General features: G+C 39.7%; 1 protein-coding gene across 2 annotated transcripts; it reads left to right on the forward strand.

Annotated features, from left to right (window-relative positions):
* The first annotated feature begins 3,915 nt into the window (after positions 1-3,915).
* Positions 3,916-7,734, forward strand: LOC147465375 (uncharacterized). 2 transcript variants are annotated; one of them, XM_086519743.1, is made up of 4 exons: positions 3,916-5,175; positions 5,635-5,742; positions 6,471-6,558; positions 7,428-7,734. In XM_086519743.1, exons 1-4 carry the CDS (start codon positions 4,651-4,653, stop codon positions 7,493-7,495), a joined length of 789 nt encoding a protein of 262 aa, XP_086375869.1. In that variant the 5' UTR covers positions 3,916-4,650; the 3' UTR covers positions 7,496-7,734. The 2 variants fall into 2 exon arrangements, with proteins under 2 accessions (XP_086375869.1, XP_086375878.1); XM_086519752.1 differs by having other exon boundaries at positions 3,924-5,175; positions 5,638-5,742.
* Positions 7,735-20,908: the final 13,174 nt, after the last annotated feature.

Consider the following 20,908-nt stretch of genomic DNA (forward strand, 5'->3'; position numbering starts at 1 on the left):
GTAGAGGAGGTGCAACTTTGGGATTTCCAAATAAGTACAAACACCTTGTACAACAAGTACACACCTCAAAAAGGGGCAATTGGGTGGCTGTCTCCCTTTGCAGTCCATTTAACTACTTCAAATTCATGAGTGGAAAAGAGAACAAAATTGGGAGGAGTTGTCTAATTTTTCAGGCCTTGCATTTGTGCAGGGGACTTTAATATGGTGGAATCCTCTTTTGATAGATGGAAGCATCTAGGACTTACCATCAGTGGTAATGAGAAACTGAAGTGGGAAATGGCTCAATCCAAGCTCAACCTTGTCGACATATCTGAGAGCATAAGACTTACATGGAACAATAAAAAAATGGGAGAATACTACAGAGCAACAAGGCTTGACAAAATTTACACAAGCTCTAACTTACTTCAGGAGTATTGTGGCAAGTAAGTTGTTTCAAGGATAACTCTATCTTGCTATCTGATCATACATCGGTTATTTTTGAGCTACAAAAGGAAGAATGTGTGTACAAGGTAGGCTAGCCACACATAGATCAAACACTTCTTTCTCTTGATATTGTAATAGGAAAAGTAGATAAGATTTTTGTTTCAACTTTTAGCAATAATGGGTCAGCTTTCAAGGCTTGGGACATAGCAATTAGGGATACTCAGACTGACTACAAAAGAAAAACTAGGGACATTAGGGAGAGTAGAAGCTAGGATGATGATAAGGAAAGACATCATAAGATCTTGAAGCTCTCTCTAACCCCAATAGTCCTCCTCCCCCCAATTTATGTGAGCTAATATCTAAGCTTAGAGAGGAAGAGATTCCGCCTTCTAGATCTTCCAACCTATGGACAAGAGAATTTTGGGCAGGTAGTATCAATAAGCCTAACAAACATATGTTCAACCTCGTTAAAAAGAAGAAGATCAAAGAATTAATTTCTTTGCTTAAACAAAAGGATGGTCAGATCTCAGAAACTCATAAGGATAACCTTAAGACTCATGCCCTATCTCTTGTCCATGTGGAAGGAGGCTCTAAAGCCCTATCCACCTCTATGAACACAAGAGTCATTAAGCTCATACATAAAAGGGGGGCAGGGACTTGGGTAATTGGAGACATATCACTTACTTGACTTACGTGTATAAGATTTTCTCCCTGGCCTTAGCTAGAAGATTGAGTCCTATTGTGCATTAGATTATTTTGCCAAAACAGAAAGGGCAGATTTATACTTGATGCTATCATCACTTTGTGGGAAGCAATTGAATTTGCACAGGACAGTGATCAAGAATTTATCTTTTTCAAGATTGAAATTTTGACAAAGCTTATGCCATTATTGAATGGGATTTCATTTTCCAATCATTACATGACATTGGTTTTGGAAAATAATTTTTCAAATGCATTCAGATTCTTTTTGGCAATGCCTGTGCCAAAGTAGCCATAAATGGGGAACTATCGTATGTCCTTTGAGAAGATCCATAAGGCAGGTCTGTCCCATTGTTCCACTTTTGTATGCCATTTGTTCTGATGCAACATATAAAAATTCTTGGTATAAAAAACGACCTGGTTTTGCAATAGTTTGTAGATGGTACTAACTCTCTTTTGCCCAATGACACTGCTTCAATGGCTCATTTTTGGAACTGTCTATATAATTTTTGCAAAGCTAGTGGGTTAGTGATTAACCATTCTAAAATTGGTTTTGAAAGCTCATCTGGTTAGATCCCACAGATTGTCTCAGACTCTGGATGCAAGAAATTAGGAATGGACAAGTGTTCACGCTTTTAGGTATACTAATGGGCTTCAAGGTTACACATGCTCAGAGATGAGAATGGGTGGTCTCCAAATTCAGACTGAAGTTGGCAAATTGGCATAATTATCCAAGCTCTACCTCATCCAGAGCTTTTGTTTTGAATCATTATATGCTACCTTCCCTAATATAATTTTTGTCTTTCTGGTGTCCAACTAAGTATCAGCTAAAACATATCATATCAGTGGCAAGAAACTTCCTTTGGGGAGGTGACAATGAGCAAAACATGATCTCAATGGTCCCATGGGACATCTGCTTCCTACCCAAAGACGAGGGGGGTCTAGGACGTCTCAACCTGGAAAGGATTTCCACCAAGATGGCTGTCAAATGGATACTCAGAGCTTCAGATTCAAAAGATTACTAGGCTACTCTCCTCAAGAGAGACATTCACAAGTTCAAATGCCTGTACTATAGAGCTTGGACTACGGGCCCCAACTTAGTGAAATCATGCTTTCTTCAATTCCTATACACCATGTGGGTGCCAAGCTAGCTTGCAGGATGTGAAAGGCATGGGACTCCATCAAGGCCAACTCGAAACCTTCCCAAAAATTTTACTCTAACCATCTCAGTTTTATGCAAGATTCTGTCTGGTTTAGGTTCTTTGCAGGTAAAGCTACCACTCTCTACAGGAGATCCCACAAGTGTCACAAAACTAGAATCAGATTTTGGGCTGATCTAATGGCTGAGGGGCAAGTCAAATCTGCCATGGAGATACATGAAGAATTCTCAATCCCTCTCTCTCTCTTGCTAAACGGTGTCAAGGAAGAGCAAAACATATCTTGGGAGTGGTTAGAGTCCCAACCAGGGCAGTGTAGACAACCAACAAATTGAAAAGCATTGCTTTTGAAGCCTTTAAGCAATTTTGCCCAAGGAAGGTGTGGAGGAAGAGTTAAAGTAAAGATTAAACAAGATATGGAGAGCCACTTGGACTTGTAAACAATGGACTTATAGGTTCAAATGTCTATGGGCCTTTCCTTTGGAAAACAAGCACTCCACTCTTTTGTATGCATCAAGGTATTTGGAGTGGGGATAAAGCTCTCAGAGAAGGTGTTAGTGATGGACTATGCACCAAATGCTCTAGAACTATAGAATATTGTGCTCACCCATGGCTTAACTGCAGAAGTAATGCAGATGTAATAAGGGTTGTGCCGGCAACAAATAGTCAACTCAACCTTCAAGCTCTGGAATACAAAGATCTCCTATTGGGAAACTGCAAAGGACTAGATATTCCTCTATAAAATATCTAGAGAGGTCTTATACTATGGTTTATTTGGATCCAAAGTAATGCCTCTGTATTCAAGCATTTCTCATCATACCCCAATTGGGTTCTTATGTTTGAGCTTAAACAATCTGCTTAGAGGTTATGTCGCAAAGCACAAAATGCTCTCCCTGAAGGTTCCGGTGTATCTTGCATCATGAAGGTTACTAGATGGCAGCAGTGGTGTACTTTTATCCCTAAGTTTTATCATTCTACCAGATATATAAAATGTCTTAGTTGTTGTAATATTTTTCATAGACTTAAGGCTGTCCCACCCGTTTCTGTGGGACCTTTGTATTCCTTTTATTTTTCATCAACTTGGGGCTGTCCCACCCCTTTCTGTCGGACCTTTGTATTCCTTCTTTACTTTACTTTTATACATTTCTATCTTCTTCTTCAGAAAAAAGAAGTTGAAGTATTTGATGTTATTGACACTAAAACATGTGCAATTTTGTCGGTTTTCTTCAAAACAAGCTTCGAATCCATACTGAATTTTGCAATTCAATAAAAAATACACTAAACCTCGGTTTTTTGCAAACTCCGATCCACTCGATGTGGAAGGGTGGGATGCATTGATCAGGAACATGTGCACACCCCACCTCATCTTAGACAAGAGAACACACACATACACAGAGGAGTACAAGTGACAAAGGTGGGTAGCTGAAAGGCCGAATGGTGAGAGCCTAGAGAGAGGGGTAAAAGGCAGACTTTTAACATGAGGAGTGAGTGTAGGCACTATAGTGTAGCGTATGGTCCATGCCTTGCATACTACTACTACACTAAAAGCCTACTCTGCTGAAGAGCTCTGATACTAGCTAGTGAGCGAGCTTTCGAGTGAAGTGGCCTTTTTCTCACGTGCCTTCTCCCCCTAAAGGCTCCCTCCTCTGCGAGCGCTTTCCATTCTCCATTCCCACATGGCAGCCTTGCTTCCTTCTTTCCTACAGCCACTGTTCTCATCTCATGTGATCCTCTTGTCTACATGCTTACTACCCTACTCTACAAACTACACTCTCTCTCTCTCTCTCGGCTGGCGAGTCGCCTCCCCATGTGAAAACTGTAAATATCATCTGATTCAAGATTCATATCTCCCCCTGAGACTCTCTCTCTCTCTCTCTCTCACACTCAGAGTCTCGCACATACACGCACAGATAGTACGCATTACCAAGTTGACACTTGCCCTTATGACCTTTTACTCGTGCGACTGTAGCTTGTTCACTCTCTTTTATAATACCTGGCCAGTCTCTCTCTCTCTCTCTCTCTCTCTCTCTCTCTCTCTCACACACACACACACACACACACAGACACACACACACACTAGCAAGCCTCTAAGACTTAAGATCACAGGCTGGGGGGCTGTTATGTACTAGTATCTCGTCTAGTATCATCACCCCTCCCACTCTACTAGTTCTGCAGTGTCAAAATCTCTCTCTCTCTCTCTCTCTCTCTCTCTCTTACACACACACACACACACACACACACACACACGCTTTTTATTTGCAAGTTCAGCTAAGGCTTGAGCATCAAATTTAGACAATGCAGAAACTCATATGCATGTAATCCCAGGTATGAATATTGTCTTGCAATGAGCTACCACAATTACAAATAGAAGATGGAAATTATGATAATGGTAGAAGAGCAAGCAGCTGCGCCGGAGGAGTCTGGGTGGACTTCATATTTACGGTGTCCGAGCATATCCCAACTTTCAGACAGCTCCTTCACTTCTCCTCAGCATCCTTCCATAGACATGACAAGTCTCGTCGGGCTCGGGGTCGAGCTCAACAATGATTTTCAAGTAGCTGCAGATGCAGCAGACTTGAACAGACATTTCCATGTAGCTTCTCAAAAAGACATTCTTCATCTTCATAAATCTGATGATCAGCTAGCAGCTCAATATTATGAGTGCAAGGGAGTTAATACTGCTAGAGCACCCTCCATGCATGATATTTTGTCTGACCATCATGAGGATGCCAGTTGTGGGTCTTCAACTCTCTCTGATGCCAATTCCTCATCAGGTTCCCATCCACAACCAAAGCAACTGAAGCGGAAACGGAAACGGCATCTCGATTCCAAATTCGCTGCAAGTCCTGCGGCACTCCTTGAAGATACCGCCACTAGCTCACCTTGCTCAGAGCAGGTATGCTTCCTAATGTTCAATGCAGCAACATACGCATGTCGTATTGCACGCATGCTAAGTGAGGGATCTAGGAAGCTGTCATGATAACATATGTATTTCCCTGTATTTGATTTCAACATATATCCATTGTTTTCATTGACATGATGCTAGTACCGACCAAAATACCGACTGACATTGTCGGGAATTTGGTCTTTAGTCTTAAGACTCCCATATAATGACAGGGGCAATATAGTCAAATAACACCATTAATGTTAAGCAGCAAGGATAGGTGAAGAGATGAGAACTTACTGAATTTTGGACTAGCATCTATATTAGTAGAAAAGCTATTAATTCATATAATGTAAATATGTTGTTTCTAAATTACAGAGTCAGTACATCAGTTATGTTCAAGTTTTGAACTGACAGTTGATGGTTTTTGTTTTAAAAAAACTTTGTGGTTGGGCTGCTTGTGTACATCAGCAGGCTAACAAATTATGTAACCGATCGGATACTTTTGCTTGCGATGAAGAAGGGAAGGTGTCCAAGAGGTTTAAAGCCTTACAAGCTCTCATTCCTTGCCTTAAAGAGGTATTTGAAAATCATGTATTCAGAACAGTAATTTAGCTATAGAAGTACTTTTTTTCTCAGCTAGAAGAGCTGGCCTTGAAACCTTAAATATGTTTCAAAGCATACAAGTCTACATACTAATTAAACCTGTATGAAAGTGTTGTTGGCCAAGTACAGCTTTCAAAGTCACCCTCTTAATTTTTTCCTACAACTCTTACCACTTCATTCCACCCATATTTTTGCATTTGCATGTGGTTATTCTATGAAGAAATCACATCAAGCCATAGCTAGAGGACAAATAAAACCCAAGGGACTCACTAATACTTCTCCTGAGTGCATCTAAGTTTCCTTTTTGACCCCTATTTATGGAATACTCCTTTGTAAAGTCTTTTTTGTTTTGCCTTATAAAATCCCCCTACTGTAAACTCACTTGATAGCATGCGGTAACCCTTAGATAATACCGCGGGGAATAGAAGAGAATGTTTAGAAATTAGAAAATTCGAGAAGATATAGAGTAGCAAATATACCTTGACTTTCAATAAGGGTAAAAATATTGATAATTTCTATTACACCTACATTTCCTACACCTAAACTCATGACTCCCAATATGGGCAATAAACAATACACCTACATCTCCTACACCTACTTGTAAGATCTAGATCACTCAACTTTTGAACTAAGCTTTCCCACTTGTTTCCATATAGCCAACTGATTATAATAAGTCTAAGAGTAAGTGCTGTTGGTTTTAGATGGTGGGCAAAGAAAAGGAAGAGGAGATGTTAAATGCTATCATAAGCCATGTTCGAGCCCTCGAGCAGAAAGTACAAGTTCTTCTAGGTTTGTCATTCTTTCTCACTCATAAGTTTTTTAAGTCTTTGTTGTTTGCATGCTTATGGCTGTAGCAATATGACACATGGCTATTCTTGATATGTAAGCTTAGTCTACTATGCATTCATTTTAAGTACTCGAAGCCTTACTCTAAGCTATTTAGTCATAAGGATTGTTGTTCTCATACACAAGACTTTTGAGACACAAGAGAATCAAAATTGTCAGGCATTTAGGCAGTAAAGAGCAACATTATCCTTTTGCTAAATTGGTGGAGTATTTTTTATGTATTTGAAGAGAGAGTAGTTATGTATGAGGGATGCTTGAATTGCACTCATGTGCATGGGTCCGAGGGACTCACTAGTAGGACCAAGGCTTCACTTGCATGCACCAAAATTGCCTTATTTACTTCTATGTATGGGACCACCCTTTGTAAAATCTACCTTTTATTTCCTTACATGTACAAAACCCCTATTGTACACTCACTTGACACCATACGGTAACCCTTAGTGAGTACCACAGGCGCATGGGATGGGATGTGGCTTTGGGTGCATCTGCAGGGGCATATGAATGGATGTTAAGGGTGTAGAAAAGAATTTCTCCTTTAAAGAGGAATTCCTCTATAAACATTTCTGATGTTCAAGGGAATAACAAAAAATAGTGTAAAAGTCTAGTGTCAGAACTATGAATTAACAACTTTTAACAATATCCAAGTGAATCGAGTGTCCTATAATCTTAATGATTTTATTTCAAGAAATAGTGCACATGCTATGCAAGTGCATGTAAGCGTCGACCATACTTTATCATAGATGAAGTTGATACTATCTTTTTGTTCTTGAATCTTATACAAATGCATCAATGAATTTCATGTTCTTTTGCAGATGTGTGGAGCCTAACACAACTAAATCATGGATTAAGTCCTCTAACTGCCCATGTAAATGTTGATTAACAAAGATGTCCCTTGGACGTATGTCTACAACTTGGGGGTTGGGTGTACCTTGTTTACAATTGTCTCTCTTATCTAACTTCCATTTTCTGTAATGGAGATGTCTGTTTTGTCCAAACATATGCCAAACCTTAGGAACCATAAAGTGAAGAGGGTGTCTTCGGGTGTTCGAGAATTTAGTGTGACAAAGAAATTTGTTGTTCAAGATTTTGAGAGAAGGATGTTTTTAAGTGCTTCTACTATGGGCAATTGCATTCCATCTCTAGTAAAGCCTTTGATCGCGTTTAAAGAATTATTATAACTCGCCCTCCTGGTTTCTATGTTGAAGAGGGTATCTAAAAAATAATTATCAATATGAATCAATGTCATGTAAATTGAACATAACAGAAAATATTTGTCAAGACAAGGGTTTTGTAATTAAGAGCTACAGTGATTCAGGTAAGAGCCTAGCTGGCTATAAGCCCATGGGAATAGGGATCGGAGAGTTTCTTATTCTAAGTATAAGGGTCCTTTTTTCTTGGTGCACGTTTGATTTAAATTCAAATGCTCTAAAAACAAAGAATGTAAGTATGTTTTTGCAAAAGGACAATCCCTTTAAGGACTTAAATTACCCTTCTGCTTACTAAGCACCTCTTGGTGGGCTACCTACCACTCTCACTCGTTTAGAGGTTTGCTACTAATGGCCGAACACTTTTTTCGGGTGTGTTCGATTTAAGTTCAAGCTCACTAGATCAAAGAGTGTAAGTGCGTTTGAGCGAAAGGACAGTCCCCTTTGAGAATTTAAAGAAACCCTTAATCTAGAGGCACAACCATCTGTAAAAGACTGGTCGATGGAGATATAGGGTGCAATTCTAGTCACTAGTAGCCTTCGTAAAGAGGTATTTGTAGCATAAGGAAAATATAGCTATATAGGTGTCAGACCAGCCCAAATTCTGTTTAGGAAACATAATCCTAAATGCTAGTAGTACTACTTACTACTCATGGGTTTGGAATTCTCATTACCAAGTTTAGTTCGTCCCCTATCCCCTTTTACTAAAAACACATTCACTTTCCAGCCACTTTTACAAAAAACAAATTGTTGCGATTGGCATTGAATTCTTGTGTGACCACAAGTCCAATTTACAAATTCTTCATTCCCATACTCTATTAAAAGCACAGGGAGACTCGGTTGTTAGTTAACCAATGAGGTCATCTAGATTTTTGCTTTTGCACCCTCAATTGAAGCAGATTTTGTTATGCATGGCATCTTCACCTTCCTCCCTTGGGGACTATCTAACACGGGCATTGAGGGGGTGGGATCTATGGTGGGATGAAGGAGAGTCGTAGATCGTGGCAAAGTAATCTTGAGCACGGCAAAGTAATCTTGGGTACCTAAGATTACTTTGTACCTGAGATTATTTCGCACCCGAGATTACTTCGTGGCCGACTCTCAAATCTTGGACCTCACCTTTGCGTCTCCCTTGTCCTATCCACGAGCACCCGTGTGTTTATTGTGATGGTATGGGCCCGAGATTACTCTTATATCAAATGTGATCAAAAGTAATGTCGAGTACTCGAGATTATTTTTAATACCCGAGATTATTTTTTATACTCGAGATTATTTTTTGCGGTGCCGACAAGATCTACGACGCTCGATGCTCTCATCATAGATCCCATGCTTCCCTGCTCGTGTCATATAGTCCTGAGGCCTTCCTCTCAAGACGTTGCATGAGTGTGTCATCGCTCATTAATGAAGCTATGAGTTCAAAACATAGCGACTCACTCTAAGGGCTTTGGGTTGCTTTTACAACCACTCTAATTAAGCACGAGTTACCATTAGGGTGCAAGTGAAAAGCACGCTTTCATTTTGTACAGAAGTTGAAAAGAGTGGAAATTAAATTAATACAAAAGCCATAGGACCCATAGGGAGAGGGAGGGTCACCCCAACAAAAAATTACAACTCCATTATAGATTGGCTCTAGAGTAAAACAAGGGCCGTGTAGATGTGGCAGGCGGGAACATTTCTTTATGAAATACCAGCAATAACTTCTAGCGACTCACTCTAAGGGCTTTGGGTTGCTTTTACAACCACTCTAATTAAGCACGAGTTACCATTAGGGTGCAAGTGAAAAGCACGCTTTCATTTTGTACAGAAGTTGAAAAGAGTGGAAATTAAATTAATACAAAAGCCATAGGACCCATAGGGAGAGGGAGGGTCACCCCAACAAAAAATTACAACTCCATTATAGATTGGCTCTAGAGTAAAACAAGGGCCGTGTAGATGTGGCAGGCGGGAATAGTTCTTTATGAAATACCAACAATAACTTCTAGAAGTACTCGACGGGCAGCAACTACAGTAGTTATTGTAGTAACTCTACACAATTCTATAAATATGACCCATTACACATTCTACGAGGTTGGTTGTTGGTTGGTTGCGTGTTGGTTGTCTTGTACTATTGTTGGCCTTTGTACTTATCTCTAAAGTTCTTGTATTAATCTTGGGAACTTTTTGGGCTTGGACTCATTTGTACTTTAATGCTTAGTTTGTACTTTTTGTACTATGCATACCGGCTTGGATATACATTATCAGTTCAGATGTTCTAGTCTTTAGTCTTTCTAATTCTAGTTCTACTCTTTCCAATTCAATACTCTGTCTTAGTTCAGTTCTTTGATTGGATATGCACCATCTGAATTCTCTGAAGTCACAACTAGCTCTGTATTCCAACAGTAGAATAGCTACCTGAAGAGACCTACTCATTCCATTTTGGCGATCACGGTGGCTAGAGCTGAAGTGCTCTTTGATTAGCTAACTCTCTCCCCATTGGTGTTCTAAGTTGTAGTCATGCCACCCACAATTATGCGTGGTCGAAAGCCAACGACCAGGTTTCGTGGGGGCAAAGCAGAGCGGGTCAGTGCCATTCTTGAAGAATGGGAGTAAGGCTCTGACATTGAACAAGAACCTGGGAATGAAACTGACGCTCCTCTCGAGCATGGTACTGATGAGGAGGCAAGGGACTCTGAGCACTACAGTCATTCCAGGCGACGACGGGTTGAACGTGAGCGACACTGAACTAGGTCTCAGGGGTCCAGGTCTGCAAATAAGCACACCAAGGGAACTCATCACAGAATAGAGAAGAAGCCAGTGACGGATATATTGGCACTGGTACTAAGTCTAAGACTTGAGAAGATGGTCATTGGAAAGCTGATACTGATTATTACTGTAAACCGCAATCCAAACACCATCGTTCTACTTTAAAAGCTAGAAGTATTAGAGAATCTACTATCAATACCTCATTGAAAATTCATTTCTAGTCTTCAAACAAAGGAGGTAAGAAAGATGATCGAGATGTTCATATCCAAGCTTTTGAATTGTATGTTGAGCTGAAGCACATTGACGAGGATGAGAGGGGAGGATATTTTTCCCACATGCTGAAAGCGACAGCCAAAAAATGGTATTACCATTACCCAGCTTGCCAACTGAGGTCATACAACAAATTACTAAAAGGTTTTCAGACTAGAGTATTCATATAATAAAGGGGATGATGATATACTATGTGAGTTAGATCAGATTAAACAAGGAAAATTGCATGTCAGAAGCTGTGGAGAAAATCAAGGAGTTGACCAAACAATTGCTAGAACCTCCTTTTGAAAATAGAATGAGAGCATGGTTCTTGAATGGCTTCCGTACTAAGAAACTCAGAGAACAAGAAGTATCTGCACCAACAAAGAAGTTCAAATGACTTGGTGCAGAGGGCCTCAAATTAGAGCAGCAAGCCAAGAAAGAAAAAACCCACAAGAAGAGAAGGTCTAGTAGCAATGGTTCATCCACTAAGAATTCAAATTCCAATAACAAGTCCAATACATATGCTAACAATGATTCAGATGATAAAATCAAGGGTAAAGGAAACAAAGGATCTTGCTTACACAAAATTGAAGAAATATCCAAACAGATTGTTGAGATCACCTAGATCAGACCTTTCATTAGAAAGATGGAAACATGATGCTCCAAATGCAAATCTAGACTGAGACTGACTGGAACCTAGTGTCAGTCTCGACAACTGAACTAGTGAAGGATCAATGCCTATTCGAGTGCCAGCAACTGGAAGAAGTCAGGCAAGTCAAATCAGACTTGGCCGAGACTGGCAACTGAGTTGGTGAAGAATCACTGCCTATCCCAATGTCATTAAGTGACCAGCTTAGAGAAAGGAGCTGAATGGAACTGTGAGGATAGTCACAAATCCTCTAGTTCTGAGGACAGTTTTGGGCAAGAGAGAGATGAGATCTATGTCAAGGTTTGTGAACACACCCAGAAGTTGACAGTGGAGCTGGATGATATCAGACAAACTTTACCAGAAGCTGCAAAGTTCACCAGATAGAAAAGGAAAGCTGAAGCTGAGGCAAGGGCAATAGAACTCCCAGTGGTAAGAGATGAGGAAGTACCAGTCATTTAGGTTGATTATAAGTTGAGAAAACAATGGAAACCTTTATCTGGTGTTATTCCAAATGGAGGTGCCGGAGTCAACATACCGAGGAAACATCGCCCGACAAAAACTGGGCATCACTGATTTAACGCGAGCACCATTCAAAGTGAGAACGGCAGACCATAGGGTAGTATAGGCTATTGGTCTGATTGAAAATATGCTAATACGGGCTGGTAAGGAAAAATTCAAAACCAGCTTTCTTGTGTTAGATGTCCAAGGAGCATATGGAATGCTACTGGGATGACCCTAGCTCATAACTGCAGGCTTGAGCCATTCATGATTATGTGAATCAGATGGTCACTATTCAGGGAGCTAGTAGGTGGATTCAGATCCACACTGATAATAAAAAAAGTTAGAAAAAAGAGAATTATGCAAGAAGTACATTGCTAGGAAGATAGAGAGAATGCTTACAGCAATGAATGCATTTCCATTACCAAAGATTGATCTGAATGTAGTATTAATGGATAAGGCACAAAATGACAAACAGAAGAGACAATTCAATTAGATGGTCAACCAATGAACTAGTCTGAATCTGAATTGGACAAATTTGATTTCAGATTAATGGTAGACACTAGTCAAGAAGGCACTAAGATAGCAATTGAAGGTACCGAAGTCCAAGATGCAACTCTGGAATTAGGAAATCCATTCAAAGATTATGCACCTGGCTTCGTACTGAAAATGAAGCCAAGTCATTAGCCAAACAAACGGGAGGTGGCCCAACTGGTTACTTCCAGATGACCAAGAGGTAGAAGAATGGAACCTTGGTTCAGAAGACAAACCCCGAATGTTCAAAATCAGCAAACACCTGAACTCAGAGGTGAAAAGTATAAAGATATGTTCTCTTGGGAATAGACTGATCTAAAAGGTGTAGATCCAAAGGTTTGTCAGCATCGAATACCATTGAAACCATATGCTAGACCAATACGGTTATAGCAGTACATAATGAATCCTAATTATGGCAAGAAAGTAAAGGAGGAGATAGACAATTTTTTAAAGCATGATTCGTTACTGAAGTGGACAATAGTGTGGTTATTGTCGATAATAATGGTTCCGAAGAAGAATGGGAAGTTGAGTGTTTGTGTGAACTACAAAAAAATAAATGCCCCATTACCATTCATAGATATGATTTTGAATGAAATTGCATGCCATGAAATGTACAGCTTTATGGATGGATATAGTGGCTATAACCAGTCGAAGATAGCACCTGAAGATAGAGCCAAGACTACATTATCTGGTATGTGCAATGCTCTAGCCACATTTCAAGGTTGTATGATGGAAATATTTAGTGAATTTTTACACAAGTTTCTAGCCATCTTCATAAATTATTTTTACAGTCTTTTCTAAGGAAGAGATGCCTTTATTATTCCTAGAAATGGTCTTTGAAAGGTGCAGGGAAAAAAGAATCTGCTTGAAATCCATTCAAGTCAATCTTCATGGTCTGGAAAGGTCCGCTTCTAGGACATATTGTGTCCCGGAATGGTATTATTGAGATGGCGAATGATAAGGTGAAATGTGTCCAACAAGCTAAGGCACCTAAAACTATGTCTGAATTAAGTTCATTCTTGGGCTGTATCAACTTCTGCGGAAGGTTCATTCATATGTTTGCAACCAAAGCCCTACCTTTATATGAGCTTACTAAGAAAAGCAATAAGTTTATCTGGACCACTGAGTGTGAGGAAAGCTTCCAGTGTCTGAAAAATGCGATTATCAGCAACCCAGCACTTCGAAACCCAAACTGGGATGTTATTTTTCATGTCCATGTGGATGCTTCGAGATTGACAATGGGAGCTATACTGGCCCAACCTGATGGGAAGACCGACTACCCACTTCACTTTGCCAGCTGCAGGTTAAATATTGTTGAACAAGGATACACCACTATAGAAAGAGAAGCATTGGGAATGGAATACAACGCAACTAAATTAGGTACTATCTACTGGGAGAACTATTTCATTTTTATGTGGATCATTAGGCATTATTGTTTTTTATCAACAAAGTCATTATTCAGGGAAGATTGATTTGCTCGATGATGTTCCTGATGGAATTTGAATTTTGCATTTTTCACAAACCCGACAAGGCACATTATGGCGTTGACTTTCTGTCTAGAAGCATTGAAGGTTATTCTAAGATATCCCTAAGAAATGAGCCAGTGGATGCTGAGTTATTCCAAGTTTCAACTGAAGAAAATCCAAATTCAGAATGGCAAGAAGTATATGTTTTTTTTTAAGAAAGGGAGATTCCCAGACACTTGGTCTCAGAATCAGAAGAAGGCATTGAATGTCAAAAGTTTGAAGTTCACTCTTTTTTGGGGGCTTATTGTATAGGTTGGATGTGGATGGTGTTCTCCAAAGATGTGTACTGATGCATGGCAGAATGCAGGTCATTATTGAAGCCCATAGTGGTGATTCAGGAGGCCGTCATTTTTCTATTGACATCACGGATGTCAGGTCATTTTGGAAAATTTGTGATGCATGCGAGAGGATGGGTAGACCTACAATAGCAAATATGACTCCTCTCACTCGAGTACAACCTTTTGGTGTAGATTTTATGGGGCCATTTATAAAAGTCACTCACAGAAAGAATCAATAAATTTTAATGTCTACTTGCTATGTTAGCAAATGGGTGGGGGCCAAGGCTCTTCCGGATAATATTGCTAAATCTATTGTTATTTTCATTTTTGAAAATATCATTTGTCGGTATGGATGTCCTATCAAAATTGTATCTAACCAGGGTACACATTTCATTAATGATACTATGGAAATATTGATGGACATGCTTTCAGTCAAACATAGAAAATCCACTCCATATTATCCCTGATGCAATGGTCAAGCAGAGAGCAATAATAAAACCATTAAGAATATTCTTACAAAGATAGTTTAGAAGGAGCCACACCAGTGGGTTGCTAAACTTCAGACTGCTTTAATGGCATACCGAACAGCTTATAAGGTTACCATTGGAATGACACCGTTCCAATGGTATATGAAATATGAAACAGAAGCAGTCGTGCCAATGGAGTTTAGTAGTGGAGCATGGCATGGACGTCAATCAATATGTTTAGTAGATATTAGAAGAATTGCTACGACTGGATAAGTTAAGGCAATGGGAAATGCTGGAACAAGAGGTGGTTCAATAGCGAAGGAAGCACTGGCATGACAGTAGAATCCAAAGTCAGAGAATTTTAGATAGGAGATCTGGTTCTACTTTACCAGTCTAAATTGGGACTGAAAAAACAAAACCTCAAGCTAGCTTGGTATGGGCCATATGAAGTAAACTGGGTATTCTCCAACGGTACAATCAGACTGTGAGATCTGTCTAGGTTACAATTTCTTGGAGTGTATAATGGGGCCAAAATTAAGCTTTACCCTTCCAGCATGAAGGGGTTCCAGAGAATGCTAGTACTTGTCCTTCTAAGACATCAATGCTAGTAGACCAGTATGAACCAGAAGTAGAGTCTCTGCATCTTTTTTATATTAGGCCAATAATAGAATCACTTTCACAACCATTAGATATTTAAGACTAGACACATCCCAAGCCAGTCTTAGGTAACGGTCCAAAGGGAATCAGTGATCAAATCATTAAGGGAATTATGTCAGAAACATTTGACAGAAGTGACCAATGAATGTGTGCCACGTCAAATCCGGTGCACATAAACCCAAAAACAAAAATTAGCGGATCTTTTATGGCACGAACCCATATGACAATGAGACGTGTAAGCATTTTCACGCACAAGTCTCATGCGCGATGACTTTTTGCTATTGTCCATTTGCCATTTTCAAGCTCCGAGACTCCCACAATACTACCTGCAACCTCATCGTCCTCTTTTGCAACACCTCATCCTGCTTTACCTGACACACCATGCTACAACTTTGAGTATACAAGTGAGTCTTCTTCCTCTCCAACACGTTCTGTGCAGACACATTGTATGGGTAGAAGAAAGATGTCAAAAAGGATGCAAGAGCAAATGGATGATCAGGACTATTGCAAAAGCTCTACCTTCCATTCAGTACATCAAGATTCAGAAATATGTATTTATAGACCAAGCAGTAAATCTCCTAGAGCTTTGGGATTTGTAGGTAGTGGTTGAGGCCACAACACTTGATTTTGATGCAAAAATCATTTAAGCAGGTGCTAGCTACATTTGATGCTGCCCTTGGTACTGCTACAGTCAATGGAGTCCAATTGCAAGTCACAACTAGTGAGATCTCTTATGCTTTCCGACTACCTGATGACAAGAAACCATGTCCAACTACATCGGAGCAGGTCGGTATGGTATTGAAGGAAGATGAGCATGCCAAAAAGAAGAGGAAAGCTGGTGGCCAAGGGGTTCTAGTAGCAGCATTGGAATGCCCTTCAATATATTGGTATATTGCTGAAGCCATCAGTCTGAAGAACATTTCCACATATGTCTCTTAAAAGCTCTTTGCCATGCTACTGGCAAAGATATTGCACCGTCATGCTTCTATCGATCTAAGCCAATTTTTGGCTACCATTGTATCGCAGCAAACTACCAAGTTGAAATCACGAAATCTGTTCAAAGCTTGATATGTTTGGCAATTTCTCTACTGGGGTCAAGGTCCACATCCTCATCAAAAAGTCAAACAAGACTCAACAATATCACCTGGTACACCACCTAAAAAGGTTACAATATCTTTTGATGAGGAAGAACCAGACCAGGATACACATCCAGGCCGACAATTGGTTGTTGTGGGTCAAAAAAGAACTGGTGAAGCTACTGAGACCAATATCCCTAAAAAACCTAGGATCAGTTTGGCTAAAATATCTGAGGTACTGAAAGATTTGCACAAAAGATTTGGCAAACCATCTTCCATTGTGCCTCCAAAAACCTAGCCTACTCAGGAGTTAGTGCCAGTAGAGAAGACTGACAAAGGAAACGATAAAGTCTCTACCATTCCTCCAAGTCAGCAAAGCAGTGAGTCAACTTTACCAGTAGTAAAGTGTGACCGACTCTGACATCTGCAAAAAATCTTCTGAAGGGTAGGATGGTTCTGTGGAAACCAGATAGAACAATCCTTCCATACCCAATTCCTGTGCTAGTTGATGAGACAAAAAATTCTGATATAGCCACTATTATGGATAGCTGCTCTGCTGTTATTGAGCATCCTGGAATACTATTGGAAACTCCCTTGGACAAATGATGGAAGCATCAATGTCCAACACTGAATTAGAAAACATCGAAGCAGAACAGGCCACTACTAAAGTTGAGACTCGGCAAGCTCAGAGGGAACTTGCTGACCAAGCTCTTCACCATCAGATTGAGGAAGCCGAGATAGCTTGAACCATCATTGCTCTGGAGACTAAGCTTCTTAGGTTGAAATCTGACAAACAACTGATTTTTGAAGCAAAGGAAAAAGCCCAAACCGATGCTGATAGATTACAGAAAGTGCTAAGCATGAAGCGATCCGATTATAAAGAGCTACTCAAAACGCACACTTCGTTCAAGTAGTCTGTACTGGAGAAGTATATTTTCCAAAATATTGCTGATATAATCTATCTTAAGGGTTGTGTTACACTGAATGTTAAAGATCTTCAAGCAGTGATTGACTCCATTCAGAGTGATTTGCAAGATAAAGTCATTGATTACAACGCAGCACTGGTCAATCAAGCCATAACTGATTATATTAATAATCAAAATAATCATGAAGAAGATCTTGACAGAGAGGAGGAGAAGGAAGATAGAGGGGACAATCCAGATAAACTTGATGACCAGGAGGATCGACTCCGGTTGGGGGCAATGACGCTGATAAAGACAATACCGGTGTTGTTGAAGACAAGAATCAGACTGTTGCCCAACAACATACTAATGGAACCCAACAAAACAGTAGACCTAGAAACCAACATGAACTATATAATCAAACAACAATAACCAACAGAGATAAAGGTAAAGATGTAGTCTACCCTTCTGAGTCCGACAACACTGATCAACATTCTCTACAACTGATTACGCTCAATAAAAGATTAAGGAATCAAGTAGTGCCCATCACAAGGAGATTTTTGGAAGACAAAAACTATTTTCTCTGATTTAGAACGCTTCCAGATGCTCTATGTTGTGGGTAGGCAGATGGTACAAAACTGGAAATCAGCCAATTTCCATGATCAAGAAGTTTGTCAGTTACCCTATCATCCTAGCAGTATTCAACTGCTTGACAGAGTCCCTAAATGGACACTGACAACAGATAATAACAGATGATTTGAAATCTTTGGTTCTGGAGCTTGATCTATTGTTAGGCAACCGGCCTACATACAAATGTATGAAAGATATCAGAACTCAACTCAAAGAACTTCTGATTCAAATTCAAAGTGCAAGGGGGATCTTAGACCATAGAGTACAAGCTATGATTGGGGATCAAGCTACCACTAGCATAGGACCCCACACTTAGATGTCGCTAGGAGCTCAAGAAACTATTCTAAAAAATGTCTTCCAACTTGTAAGGACTAGTAGAAAGATGATGCAACAAGAGAATCAGGTCATTCTCAATTTCCTTGAGTTTGTTCTTGACTCTCCAGTCCTTTTATATGCTTTACCTGCTAAGGAATCAAAGTTGCCAAAAATTTTCCCAGCATTGTACTCTCAGTATACAGAACTAGTTGACCAGTTCACATATCTTAGCATTACAGATGACATCCATGACTCGTATGACAGAGCCACTGTTTTCTGGAGAGCTTGGCAATCAAAAGTAGAGATAGCACTTTAGAAAGACATTGTACCTGATTTACAAGGTTCCATCCAACACTTCAAGCTTTGTATGGTTCAATGGTAGGTCCAACTTCAAGGACTAACAAAGATCACAAATGAGCTCCTTCAGTTAATAGTGGAATCTTTCAAAATTTTAAAAAAAGACATGACTGCTAAGGAAGCCTTAGGCCCACAGTATAGAGAGATGGCTGAAATCCTTTTTGAAGCTAGAGTCAAGACTAATCAACCACTTTCACAAGAATGGATACACACTGCCTCGCATTGTCATAAGCTAGCTAGAGCCCGTTGTCAAAAAGTAGGCGGTCTTGCCATGAAGGCACCGGGCCTCTTGCTGTGAGAGTTTGTGAGGAAGCTCAAGGGTTATGAGAAAGAGCTAAGATGTAGATAACATAGCTTCTAGAGCTAAAGAAGAAATGTAGCCAAAGAAGCCGCTCACTTTTCCTTACAAACACACACGTGATGGAGAGAACTCATGAAAGATAGTCAGAACAAAACAAAAATGAAAACATCGAGATTACGATCATATCGTATCATGGGTAGGATAAAAGGGTTAATGGATGAGTTAATGATATTTAATATTTGTTGTCCAAATAAGCTGCGGACTGCTCTTTGGAATTGTAGCTTTGTGCTTACTATAATGTATATGTTTTGTCTAGCGATTGGGATTAGTTGTGAGTACAAATCCTCCTGATTCATAATAAAACAACCACATTCACATCAAAAGAGAAGTCATAGTCAATAATAGGTAGTATGATGGGATCTGGTGAGAGAAGTATTTCGTTGAGCCTTTCAGGACCAAATAGAAACACTATGCGTTGCTGAAAGTGAATCTTTCAACTAATCCAAATGTTGACCCTAATAGATTGCACTGAATGGAATTGAAAGAAATTACCTCTATGTGGATTATGGTTATTCATCAATGATATACCTAGTATGTTCAAAGATAAAGGTGTGAAAGAAGTGAAAGGAGAAGAAGAAGAGAGTTTCTCTCCCAAGCCCTATTGTTGCCCTTAGGCAATAAGGATACTACGGGGAGAGAAGTACCTGTAGCAAGGAGATTCTAGAGTTTGTGGAAGAGAATGAGAACCTTAAGAGAGAGAGATGCTTGTGGAAGATGAAGATATGGTTACTAACCTTGTGCTCATAATTGTTTCCCGCAAGAAGGTTGTACTCATTACATTGACAAGGTTGCTGCTTGAATACCTTCCAATGAAACAATTAGGACACAACAAGAGAGATCAAAGGGGAAGTAAGATAGAATTAGAGATAGATCTAAGTGTGGTGGTGGTATTAAAGATACATAATGAGAGATAGAGATAGAGTTAGAGACAAGTATTGGACTAGATATGCAAATGAAAGTAAAACTAGCAACATATATCTTACATGAGAACAATCGCCACCGCCGTAATGGAGAGAGAAGATGAGGCAAGACTTCAGCCTGTCTTCAAGAGAAAGTGTGGCACTAAGATGAGTGTGTCACTATGGAATTGAGCTATTCTCACTCACTCATAACTTTCCCAATGAAGAGAAGGTTGGCCTTTTTATAGGTGAGGGAGTCATGTTTTACATAATCACTTGATTAGGCTAAAGAGTTAGCCCAAATCAAATGTTCTTTGGATATTTCTTAAAATGGGCTATATTAGGACTCAAAATATCATGAAATTCAGCATTTTTGGTCGTCGAGGCTCCATGTGGGTGCATGATGTATATGGGCCCCACCTAGGTATCTTCTGTGTGGCTCCAGCAGGGGGTCTCAACTTGTGTGTCTTGTCCTTCAAGGCATCTTTGAGGTGTCACATTCACATGCTTATGTCTTTTATCCTCCAAATATGTTATTTTATGGAAAAAGACCAAGATTACCTCTTTTCACTTGATTCACTTGTTTACCATCTCTTCTTGCAGTGTAGTTGTGAGAGGGTTTTTCACTGGTTTCCCTGTAACTTTTGACCTGTAATTCGGATTGACATGCTTCAAAAGGAAAAATTGGCCTACTAAAAGAGCTTGACTTGGTTTTGGCCTTTTCTCCACGCCCTTAGGTCGGAATTTTCAAATTGGGATGGTCCAAGAAGCTTTGGATCTTCCTTTTCATAAAGTCTTCTAGTAGGCCCTTCCCTCTTGTATGTATCCAAGAAGGTATGCATTATTGAAGGGTTATATTATTAAATAAATGTGAAAAGAAGAAAATAATTTATATATGGTAGGGTATAGCTGAGATATTAGAAGAAATATACAAATGCTTTTCCC

The sequence above is a fragment of the Adiantum capillus-veneris genome, chromosome 1 (genome assembly GCF_014529385.1).
Source record: "Adiantum capillus-veneris isolate H3 chromosome 1, ASM1452938v2, whole genome shotgun sequence".
In the NCBI taxonomy this organism is placed as follows: Eukaryota; Viridiplantae; Streptophyta; class Polypodiopsida; order Polypodiales; family Pteridaceae; genus Adiantum; species Adiantum capillus-veneris.